This window comes from Heteronotia binoei, chromosome 14 (genome assembly GCF_032191835.1).
Source record: "Heteronotia binoei isolate CCM8104 ecotype False Entrance Well chromosome 14, APGP_CSIRO_Hbin_v1, whole genome shotgun sequence".
NCBI lineage: Eukaryota > Metazoa > Chordata > Lepidosauria > Squamata > Gekkonidae > Heteronotia > Heteronotia binoei.
In genome coordinates, this window is record NC_083236.1 from 1120830 (window position 1) to 1132950 (window position 12121).

General features: G+C 44.2%; 2 protein-coding genes across 2 annotated transcripts in view; one reads left to right on the forward strand and one right to left on the reverse strand.

The window, feature by feature from the left end:
* The window catches only part of NFX1 (nuclear transcription factor, X-box binding 1), a 441461-nt gene that overhangs the window by 277419 nt on the left and 151921 nt on the right, over window positions 1–12121 (reverse strand). The gene's annotated exons all lie outside the window — the stretch shown is intronic.
* LOC132582472 (carboxymethylenebutenolidase homolog) lies at window positions 397–12065 on the forward strand. Its single transcript, XM_060254059.1, has 6 exons — window positions 397–676; window positions 2179–2401; window positions 3819–3926; window positions 6459–6601; window positions 8261–8352; window positions 9950–12065. Exons 2-6 carry the CDS (start codon window positions 2187–2189, stop codon window positions 10130–10132), a joined length of 741 nt encoding a protein of 246 aa, XP_060110042.1. The 5' UTR covers window positions 397–676; window positions 2179–2186; the 3' UTR covers window positions 10133–12065.

Genomic DNA, 12121 nt, shown 5'->3' on the forward strand with positions numbered 1-12121 from the left:
ACAACATAAACAGCCATGGCAGGTTTCCACTGCAGAGGCACTGCAGTGTGGCCGCTTAATTTTACTTTACATTTGAGAAGGAGGTGGGATAAAGAAGTCTAAAAAAACAACTAGGAAATGAAATTTGCACAAACTGTTTTCCACCAGTATTTCAGGACATCTCTCCAGCCATCTAGAGGGTGCTAATGCCAATTTTTACATCTTAATATGTCAATGATGTTAAGGAAGTGTGATTTTAAGCAACTATAAATGAACATACTGTAAACAAATAAGATTTCCTTTTTAGTGGTGCATTATATAAGCAAGCACTTGGCAACTCCAAAAAGCAGGAGAGTCAAGCTTTGTTCAGAGGTACAAAGTCAGATGGTGTGTTGTTTACCCAGCTTGGCAGACTCCCAAACTGGGGAGCGGTTAATGATTCCATCCAGGCCAGGCGCTGGGAGGGAGGCAGACTCTAACAAGGAGATATGGCAGGAGGAGCTAAGAGCTGTTCATCTGTGTCAAGTTCTGGTACTCTTGTGTAATAGGCAAGCTCTTTTGCTCTAGTTCTGTTTTGCAGAAGAGACACAGAAGGAGCGGCAAGCCCAAGCACAAAAGCTGAAGCTCAGCCTTGGCAACCAAGAACCCTTTCAGGCCTCCAAGAGGGAAGGAACATTCACAAGAGTCTTCTTGCCAGGTATGCAGGAAACCAGCAGGGGTTGCCAAACTGCAAGGAGAGGAGTAGGAGGAAGCAGAGCGGCGCCGACAGTTAAAGGTGCTTGAGTAATAACAGCTGGCTGACACCAAATTTGTCAGCCAGCTGTCTACCTAATTTGTGAGGGGGGCCACAAAGTTTTATTGCTACAAGCTGTCAAGGAATGTTGGGGTTGCCAACTGTCTGGGGGGGCAGCTTGTGCTCTAATGGAACTGGAAAGTGATTAGTGAGATTAGACATGTTGGGAAGCAGTCAGGCCCCTTCTGTGGAAGGGCAGTTTGTGCAAAATGCCCCCTTTTTAATATCACCCCTCCAACAAAATGGAGCTGGAGCAAACAAAATGGACACTGGCCAGAGACTAATCTGGGGAAACTCTTTTGAGAAGACAACTCAGAGTCCTGACTTGCTAATAGATCTTCTCCCATCCTCAAAAGAGATTCTCAGTCTCATCAGTGGGCTTCTGAAGGAAAATACCCTCCCCTGGTCACACTTCACCCTCCTGCCTCCCCTACAATAGGCTATTCTTATAGCCCGATCTCCTTTCTCATCCCACACTTGGGGGATCATCAGAAAAACACTAACACCTTTAGTTTACACTAGGCAATTTCATCAGACAACATTAACACTTTCAGTCTATACCTGACAATCTTATCAAGCACCATTAGCCGCACTCATGCAAACTGTCACAAGTGTCCCTTGGTCTTTGTCTAGCTATGAGAAAGCCATCAAGCCTCACCCATCACATTATTTTAGCCCTAAAGAGCCAATTATGGTAGGGGCACATACATCAGACCACCACAGGGCAAAAAATCCCTGGAGCCCCTGTTGTGTGTGTGTTCTCCTGGATCCAGAGCTTATACCTGAAATGCAGGTCGTTTCATCCTTGCTCTTCCGCTGACTCCATCCATCTCAATAGGTAAATGTCACCCACCTCCAAATCTGTATCTCCACTACTCTCTTTTATCTTTGTTAGTCTTGTAATGTGTGTCCCCTCATGTTCTCTTATGTATGTTTTGCTCTTTAATTTCTTTTAAATAAAATCCTTTCTATTTAGTTTGGACTGGTTTATATTGAGAGTTCTCAGAGGGGAAAATCCCTGTAAATACTGGTGGAGATCTTGCTAGTTACCCCCTCTTGGAAGCTCCATCTCCAGTTTAGCTAATTTCTCCCAGTTACATTTAGAGAACCCAATTTGGGTAACATGTGAAACATAGGCCTCTGAGGCTAGGTTTAAAAAATTAATCACTCAGCCTTAATGTAAGCTTACTGTGTAATCTTGATCAAGTCACTATGCTTTTTCTAACCTACCTTTCAGGATTCCTTTGAGAAATTTACTTACTTCATTTGGACCCTGTCTTGCTTCACAACTTCCACGCCCAGGGCCTATAAAAAGTTTGTACTGGCCCTAGGTATGATACTCTCCCGCTGAGATGATCTCTAATAAGTTTTTGCACTTTCTGAACTTCCGTGCATCTCACTTTCAGATACAAAGATGGCAAATGAAGGCAACCCTTGCCCCTGCAATGCTGGAGATACTCTTGACTACAAAAGTATTGGACATGAAATTTCTGTTGAGCACATCAGTGCCTATCTTTGCAAACCTTCCCTCCCTACGGAGAAAGCTGTGATTGTGATTCATGACATATATGGATGGCAGCTGCCCAATACCAGATACATTGTTGATATGCTTGCAGCCAATGGATACCTGTAAGATATTTTCATGATTTTATCAGTCTTTCCATCATGTCCCACTGCCTGTTTCATGTTGCACATTCTGAATGCAGAATGCAAAGTGTTACTTCCTTTTATATATGTTTAAAGATCCTTTCCCCTTAAGCATCAAGTGACACAAACTTAGCTGAAGAATGAAATATGCAAAACAATATATTTTGATTCAGGTGGTAGCCACGTTGGTCTGAAGCAGCAGAATGAAATTATCATGTTACACTGATTGCTTTAGCAGGCTCTCTAAATTCCCAGACTTAATTTAGTAGGAAGTCTCTAGCTTTTTTCATTGTGGAGATATAAGGGGAAAGGCATATATTCAACAAAAGGGGCTAGAGATTTATAACAGATAATTATATTAATAATATTCAGTTGGATGTGCAAAAAAATGGTATTTTGGGGGTCTGGATATATTGCAGCTGAAAACTATCAGTATTTTCAGATAAGTCCCAAACACCAACACCAATTCCGGAAATCCTGGATTTCTTGAGGTATACTGGGGAATCAATCTGAGGCTATCCAGGAGGGCTTTTTCTTTCTTTCTTTCTTTTTTTTGAGGTAGAGGCACCAGGTTTGCAGCATAGATGCTGGTTTCTCTCCTCACAAAACCTGAAGTCTCAAAAAGATTTTATCAGGGGGTTTAATTCTATAGGTCTCCAAAGAAGGTGCCCCCCTCTGTCATTGTTTTTAGTGGAGAGGGGAAAGGTGTTTAAAGGGATTGTGGTCCTTGTAAATGCCTTCTGCAAGATGAATATTCACTCTGAAGGCATTTCAAAGGCTTGGAATCCCTGTAAATGCCATCTCTGAGCTGTGAGATCACCCAGAAGGTGTTTAAAGGAACAGGGATCCCTTTAAACACCCTTTAACTACAGCTATTCAGTAGTGTTGAAAAATCCTGAATATTTTCAGGATCTTCCCAGTAGTACGGTGGGGGCATTTCTGGGGGACTCAGACAAGGCAACCTGCCATCAGAAAGCCCCACTGCTGATCAGCTCTATCAACAGCCATAGCAGCAATCACACAACCCTGCAACCCATGTGGAAAACACCAAAGTTGTGCTCCCATCAGTGGAAATCTTTCTGTCTGCAGAACTGTAACACTGGATGTTACTGTGCATTAATTGAGGAAACATCTGCAGCTAAATAAAGCTACTCAATTAATTTTCAGTATTAGTTAAGTGACATTACCCTGCCCTGGATGGCCCAGGCTAGCCCAGCCTCATCCAATCTCAGAAGCTCCGCTGGGTCAGCCCTGGGTAGCATTTAGATGCGAGACCCCCCTGGAAGTCCCTCCTTCCAGGCCAGGCCAACCACTGCTGAAGACCTTATGGGGTCATGTGACCTGTCAACACGTTTCACCACTATTATGTGAAATCTTATTTATTTTATCTTTCATACAGAGCAATTCTCCCAGACTTTTATAAAAGACAAGAGCCTTGGAAACCATCTAGCGATTGGTCGACATTTGATGAATGGCTAAAAACAAGAGATGCCAAGAAAATCAACAAGTAAGCGTTCAAGGCAAATGCACAGTTGCTCCTCCTTCTGTGGTTCTCCCTGCCTTGCTGGATGATGGCGAATCAAGGCTGTAGGCAGATGCAGGCATCAGTTCCTTTGGGCACCAAGAACGCTGGATGCGCCTTTCACATTCATCACCCCACAGGCAGTCTCAGAGTCACAACTCATGCTCTGCAAGTCAAAGTCTTATGTATAAGCCACAAGCCTGTGCAAGGTAGATGAGGTTAGTTCCGCCTGAGAAGGTATCTTAGTCTACAGCAACAAAATTAAAGTGCTGGTCTGATCCAGCAAAGCTTTTCTTATATAACAACCTGGAAGTGTCTGTTGCTCCTCAAAGACTACCAAAACTTACGTCAGAATAGGTCTCTGTGGTCCTGGGGAACTGCTGCATCCTCCCAGGGAGTGTAGCATTGCTAAACAAATGGCCTTCCCTGCTGCCTGCCTGCTCTCCAAGCAGCCACTGAACAGAACTGCTCAGGGAAATGTTCACAGCCTGGCTGGTTTTGTAGGTTACGTGGTCTGTGTCAGTGTAGTGCTTCAGAATGATTTGATTGAACTTCTTGGTCATTATAATGTTGGGATGCTCATCAACAACAGAAAGCATTTCTTGAAATCATGCTATTTAATTTCTGCTAATTAGGAAAAATCACACTAACAAGTCCTGAAGAGAGCAGATCTGTCAAGATGTGTTCTTCTGCTCTCCATTGAGACTCCAGTCCACTCTGCTGCTTTCCTCCCATCTCTGTTTTAAGTAAGAAGTAGGAAAGGGGGGGGGGGGAGGGTTCCTAGAGGAATACATGCCAAAATATACCAGTCAACGGGACAGCACCGAACAAAAGCTTAAATATAATCCTAACTATACAATACAAAAATGCATAACTTGAATATTCTTAATCCCAGAAAAGGGCTGAATTCCATCAAGCTCATGGGCACTTTGGAATTTCAAGAACAGGGAGGGGACACCCTCCCAACAGTGGGTGCCATGGAGCCCACAACCAATCACAAAATGGTCACAATGGATTACTGGGTCCAATCACAGATGTTCAGAGGTTGCAAGCATCCTGTGGTCAAGGCAACTGCAAGGCTGTAGCCAGCAGAGGGGGGGGGCGGGCACTGAGGGCGGAGCCCCCTTTTGAATTTGCCCCACCCACACTACACCCCCATCTCTCTCCCCAGTAGCCAGAAAGAGCTGCAAACAGAAGAACAGAGAAACTCTTGCTAGATCTCCTTCAAGTTTCCTCTCCTTTACTCAGTGACAAACCCCTAAAGTGAAAGAAGTTGGACGCCACTTCAATTAGCAGTGTTGAAACAAATGCACACAAATGTGCTTCTCCTGCAAGGCCAGGGAGGCATCCAGTGTCCCCAGACTCCGCCACGGGACATCGATCCACAGCGCACCTCCTGCTGCTTCTCCCTCTGCCGACGGAAGTGCCTTCCTTCCATCCCCTGAGGAGAGCTCCCATCCCTCCCGCCCTCCATGGGGTCTGCCTTTCTTGGGCCATGCTGTGACGTCCCTTGAATAGCAGCTCAAGACCGGTAATGCTTGTGAGGTGGCTGGTGCTGCAAACTGCCTGCAACTTCCCTGAACCAGGTCAATGGCAGGGCCCTGCAGGCAAAACTGCCTTCACTGCAGGATTGTTTGGGCTACTTCTTCTCCTGCCCTTTTCTGGGAGGCCTTCCAATTTTAACTAATTTTAATTTAATCACTGCTCCCCACAGCACCCCCCTCAAAAAAATGTCTGGCTACGGGGCTGGGCGGCTGTCTCTGTGGACATAAAGATGAGGAGCTCTCCTGAGTTTTTCCAAAGGCTCGGAGGAAAGACAGAAGGGGCTGCCCGCTTTGGGGAGGAAGCGACAGGGCTCCAGGGAGCCTGCTGGAGGGCACCGTGGTGTCCAGGGGTACCAAGGTGGGGGTTGCCACTCTCTTCCTGGCAGCTGGGAAGCCGGTTCTGGTCACTTCTTAGCCCTTGTTCCCAGTGCTTGCTTGGCTGAGACAAATATTTCCTATATATTGAGACTGGGTCAACCAGTTCAACAGTTTAACAAAACTCCATCAAATCAAAGATTCAGTTGTCCTCTGGTTTATTCTTATTATTTATTTTCTGGATGTCATACTTTGTATGAAGTTCCTCTTTCTTCAGATGAAAAATGCCAGCTCCACAGAGTCTCAACAAAGGAGCTAGTCCACAAGGAAAGCTCTATGACCAAAGCAATGACTAAAGGACCCTAAACAAATGGAACAGATAACATGTATAAAGTGTATTAAAATCCACCATAATACAAAATAGTATAGCATATAGTTACATAGATCTACACATACAAACCATAACAAAGTACAAAAAACATCAATATACCTAATTCTCAACATGGCCAGATCTGTGGATATTTAAAGCCCTGCATGAGAGGAAGGATGGAAAGGATATCGGCATCTATTTCTCTCCCCCCCCCCCCACAGAAACACTCTGAATGAGTGATTTGTTCTTGTTGTTTACTCTGCTGTTCACTTGCATTTTTTTTTTTAGGGAGACAGATGTTGTCTTGAAGTATCTTAAGGAGCAGTGTAACCTGAGGAAGATAGGAGTCCTTGGATTTTGTTGGGGTGGAGCTGCAGTACATCACCTGATGTTGTCATATTCTGACTTCAAGGCAGGCGTCTCAGTGTATGGTATGTGTGAAATAACTGCAGAGACAGAAAAAAAGAAGCAACCCTCTAGAAAGCTGTTTTCAAGGTTGCCATCTCCAGGAAATTCCTGAAGATTTTTTTTTGGGGGGGGGGGTGAATGGGTGGCAGAGTTTGAGAAAAGATGGAAGCTCAGTGTGGGGGTGGTCTCACGGGAGTTTATTGGAGACTCTCTATGGGATTCCAAGGAGGCCACCTTCGGAAGTTGCCATTTCCTCCAGGGGAACTGAGCTCTGCATTCTGGAGATCAGCTGTAATTCTGGGACAGCTCCAGGCTCCACCTGGAGGGCAGTAGCCTGAAATGCCTTCCTTTGTGCCAGCCCAATGCTGCCCAAATGTACAAATCCCTGGGCCGGTGGTTTAGAGAACATGTCCTGCTGCTTATTGCTCTTGGCAGAAGCAAAGTTTCTGTGCAGAAAATATAATCTGTTACCTTATCAGAAACAACCCCTTCTCTCTGGTTTTGTTCTTTGCTCTAAAGGAAGTCAAGGTGAGCACAGACCATTGGCCTTGCCAGGACTTCCCACAGCCAAGGCTCTAGAACCCTGAAGGCATCCGGAAGATGGTGGCTGATCCTTCTCCCCCCCTCCTCCTCTTCCCCTCCTCCTCTCCTCCCCCTTCTCCTTCCCCTCCTCCTCCCCCAAAGAGGGGACCTTCAGATGAACTGTTCTTCAGTCAAACTTTCTTCTGCTGCTTCACAACCCCACAGCTTCCCACCTGATTCAGATCCTCAGGCCTAGGTCTGTGTTCTAGCCCAGAGCATATCAGTCTCTTCATCCTGCATTATGAGGGGAGAGATTTCCTACAGTCCACAATGATTCCTCACAGATTCCCAAACTGAGGAAATCATATGTCATTAGTTAACATATGAGAGATGATTGGCGGGGGGTGGGGTGGGGGTGGGATTAAGAATGGGAGTTTTCCTCATGCTCTCAGGAAAGCAGTTGTGAAGCACAAGACCTCTATAGTCCTCCAGCAGCAGCAGCTGCCCCCCTTGCTTAGTAGAGCACAGAAAGGAGCACCTGCTTTGCCAATCCGAGCTACTGCCCAGGTTTACGCAAGGAGAGCAACACACTTGAGCTAGAGGTAAAGAAACTTAAATCCATTTTGCCACACAGAAATGATCCCATCACACTTTTGATTGTGCAAATCTCATATTCAGGGATGTTAAGCAGAAATGACCTAAATCTTTGCTTCAAGTAAATCCCACAGAGGCAAAAACAGACTTGCAAGGCAATGAGTCTATGGAAGAGATCTTAACACCACCAGCCGATGATGATGATGATTAATATTAATATTATTATGGGAGTTTTTGGTCATTCTCTATGGGTTCAGGCACGGATGTAAGAATGACTTTTTAAAGCAGGCACTGTTGGCCTTTAAAGCTTACCTACTGTTGTTTCTTCTATTTTTTAATAAATATTTCTTTTGGGGGGGGGTAAGGGTGTAGAGTGGTTAAATTGTACTGACTTGTTCTTTATAAGATTTCAGATGCTCTTTATTGTGTTGTTACATGCCTTCAGTCCCAGTGCTTTAAGAGAAAAGCAGGAGATTGCAAATATTTTAAATAAACTCTGCACTTCATTTTTGTAACTTAATCTACCCAACTGAATGTAGGTTTGTGTTTTTCTAAACATTTTCTAGGAGTCATCAGATTAGCAGAGGGCAGGTACAATTTATTGAATCCCACATTTTTCATTTTTGGAGAGAAAGATGAATTCATTCCTCTTGACCAGGTAAGCTGGTGCTTGCTGTTTTTTAAAGCAGAGTTGTTGAATCTTGTTTAAGGGCCCTCAGTAGGTGTTAGGAAATCTGTGATCAGTAGAAGTAGCTGCTCTGTGGGGTCTTGGTGATTTGGAGTACAGATGCTTCCTTCCAAGAAAAGAGAAGGGAGCAGTTCTGACTGGCAAAAGCATGCAGAGTGGGGGTGGGAAGTTAACCCCGTCTTTCCCGCCATGCAGAAATCTGAATCAGAGCCCCAGATGGCTGTTATCTTTAATCATGAACAGAGATCTCCCAGCATCTCGCCTTCAGTTAATGGCAGGTGATCACAGTTTTGAATCCTGATCTCATATTCACTCTGGAAAATGAACTGCACGGTGGGAAATTTACCAAGATTCATCCTTTTAAATTCTGAAGTATCTTGAATTCTCTGTCCAGAGGTGATGATTATTCTTTAATAGAGCTTAAAGTGATAGGAAAGAGACATCTATATCAGAGGTATGTGTATTAATCTATAGTCAAGCCTCTGTGGAATTTTTTGTACTGAATCCTTTTCCTTGGTGGAGGAACTTGAGCCAGCCGAATGGCAGTATCCTGGGGGCAGCTCCCATTTTATCTGCCCTTGGATTGGGCAATTAATCATCTTCACATTATCTTTATGCAAATCTAAGACTTCGTGAGAATCTCCTGGGCCTGTTAAGGCTGCTGGTGTGAATGTGTGCATTGGATAGGGAAGAGGGATGGGCACAAACCAAAGCATGTACCAAAATGTTTGCCAAAAGAGGCCAGTTCATGCTTTGCAAAGGAGGGGTTCAAGAGAATGTTTCTCTCCCCCCCACACACACACTATCTGCCTACAAAGGCATTTAAATACTTTTAGAGATTACTTAAATGCACTCCAAAGGCATTTAAATGCCTTGTGACCTGACTTGAGTGAGATCTGAAGGTATCTAAATTCCTTCAAAGCTTCTATCTGGGCCAGGCCACTTCAGAGCTCACTCTGGGAGCTCAGTCGAATGGGCTGCCTGACTTGATAAAACTCCCAGAGTGAGCTCTGAAGATATTTATAGTGTTCAGAGCCCACTTATGAATAGGTGTAGCCTATAAATGGGCTCCAAGGGCCTATGAAAGCCTTCAGAGCTCACTCTGAAAGCTCAGTTGAGTCAGGCCACCCAACTCAACAGACGTCCAAAAGCTCACTCTTGGAGCTCAGGTGGGCTGACCCAACTGGGAGGTGAGCTCTGAAGGCATTTAAATGCCTTCAAAACTCACTTCTGGGTGGGGCCTTCCTCGAACTCCCTAAAGCACAAACTGGTTCATGCGATGGAGAAGTTCATGGAAGTGCATGCTTCAGGGGTCATGAGAACCCCACTCTCCAACCCTGAAGCATGAACCTTCTTTTTTCTGGTTCATGCCCATCCCTAATAGGGAACCATTTTCAAACAGTGTTGCTGCATAAGACAAACCAGGTTTAGGAACATTTACAGGATATTTTGTTTTGTTTTTCTATATTCATTTTATCTTTTAGAAAAACTTGATTGCGAACATGATAATTTGTTAGACTTTCAGAAATAACAACGTCAGTAGAGTACTAATATTTTTCTGTTATAGGTCTCTATACTAGAACAGAAACTGAAAGAAGAGTGCAAAGTCAATTTTGAAGTAAAAATCTATCCAGGACAAACACATGGCTTTGTACATCGCAAGAAAGACGATATGAACGCTAAAGATAAACCCTACATTGAAGAAGGAAGGAAGGACATGATAGACTGGCTCAATAGATATATTTTATAGACAGAATCTGTGGAAATCATAGGAGAATGATAGTACAACAGACAGGATTTAATCAAATTTTACTCAAATATTATGTGTACTTTTTATTCACCACTAAAGCAAACATAGCTGCACCACATATATAAAGTGGTTTAATAGTCTTTCCCCCTATTCAGATAATCCCATTTTGAGTTTTGCTATGGAGGAAGAGGGTCAGAGGCAGTGTTCCCTCTAAGCTGAGTAAGTGTGAGCTAGCTCACAGATTTTTAGCCCCCAGCTCACACATTTTTGTCTTAGCAGGAAGGATGACCCCAGAGCACACTAAGTGATGCAGGAGCTCAAAACTTTCATGCCAGGAGCTCACAAAGGAGAGTTTTTGCTCACAAGACTCTGCAGCTGAGAGGGAACATTAGAGGTGCATCACAGAGAATTAACAGCACATCTGTCCAACTACAGCTCCTAGAATTCTTTGTTGGGAAGCATTGACAGTAACACTGGTATAAAACATATATTTCTATAATGTGATTATGATTATGACATGTCTTTAGAGGAAATACATCTTTGACTGCAAATAATCTTCTCAGAGTATTTGTCTATTTTAACAACTCAACAGATATTAAGTCTGTAAGTCTGTAAGATGAGCAAATGACATCCCTGCTGTGCTTGTGGCATTTGAGCCATCTGAGGTTTCAGCAAGAACTCCAAGACAAAGCTTTTTCGTCTTGCAGCCCGATTTCTTCACACCTGTCTGATAAACGTGGAGTTAGGCACACAGGAAAGAAGATGATATTGGATTTATATCCTGCCCTCCACTCCGAAGAGTCTCAGAGCGGTTCACAATCTCCTTTCCCTTCCTCCCCCACAACAGACACCCTGTGAGGTGGGTGGGGCTGGAGAGGGCTCTCACAGCAGCTGCCCTTTTGAGGACAACCTCTGCCAAGGCCATGCTAGCAGGTGCAAGTGGAGGAGTGGGGAATCAAACCTGGTTCTCCCAGATAAGAGTCCGCACACTTAACCACTACACCAAACTGGCTCTCCTAGGACTCTGGGAGACTTTCCCAGGCACGGAAGGCACAAGTGGGGGCTATCTGTAGATAGCTTAGCCATGCAAGGCTTGTGCCGTTCAAAATATCCTGCCCCTTCCATAAGCCGCAGATTTAATTATTTATTTTAGTAAATTTCTATTCTGCCCATTCCCCATAGGGCTCAGGGTGGAGTACAACATATAATAAAACAATAAAAACATTTTAAAAACATTTTAAAAACAGGCAACTCAACAGCACTCAAAGAAGTTTACTGTATCATTATATATTGTCCAGCCTGGCCGTCTCACATCATGATATCTCATAGAGATGGCAGATGATAATCCATTTTGTAGCACAGGTGACAGTACCGATAGGGAAGGCCAACCAGATCAAGAATAGACGCCCGCAGCCCGGCAGAACAGCTGTTTTACAGGCCCTATGGAAGCCAGGTAGGGCCTGGATTTCTGTAAGGAGCTGATTCCACCAGGTCGGGGCCAGGACTGAAAAAGCCCTTGCCCAAGTTGAGGCTGTCAGACATTGGAGAGCATTCCTTGACATGACTAACTCCATTTTTGAACTCCTGTTACTAACTATGAAACAGAAGACCTTACATATCAAACAGTCTTAGAAATGTTACTAACCCATGCTGTGAATTCCTCTGCATAACACTAACAAAGCAACAGCTCTTTGAAGATAGCGAGCCTCAAGGAGAGCCAGCAGGGCTCCTCCGTGAGAAAGGGAGCTGCAAGCGATAAGAAGTAGGGAGAGTGTTACTTGTAGCATTAGAGTGTGAGAATGTGGGATTGTTTGGAAATGCCTTGATGTAAGGCCTTAAAACCCATGTATGTTTCAATACTTGCTATCAGTTCCAATAACTGCCTATTCAGAACTTTGAGATATCAAATAAACGCTACTACTTTTGCAACAAATGATGGTCTGTTTACTTTGAGCTCCAACGTCTGACAGAGGCAAGGTGGGCGTCTCT

Coding starts and splice junctions, on each gene's coding strand:
- LOC132582472 (XM_060254059.1), top strand. CDS start 2,187: ATGGCAAATGAAGGCAACCCTTGCCCCTGCAATGCTGGAGATACTCTT. Junction 2,402..3,818: donor CTTGCAGCCAATGGATACCT/GTAAGATATTTT, acceptor TCTTTCATACAG/AGCAATTCTCCCAGACTTTT. Junction 3,927..6,458: donor GATGCCAAGAAAATCAACAA/GTAAGCGTTCAA, acceptor TTTTTTTTTTAG/GGAGACAGATGTTGTCTTGA.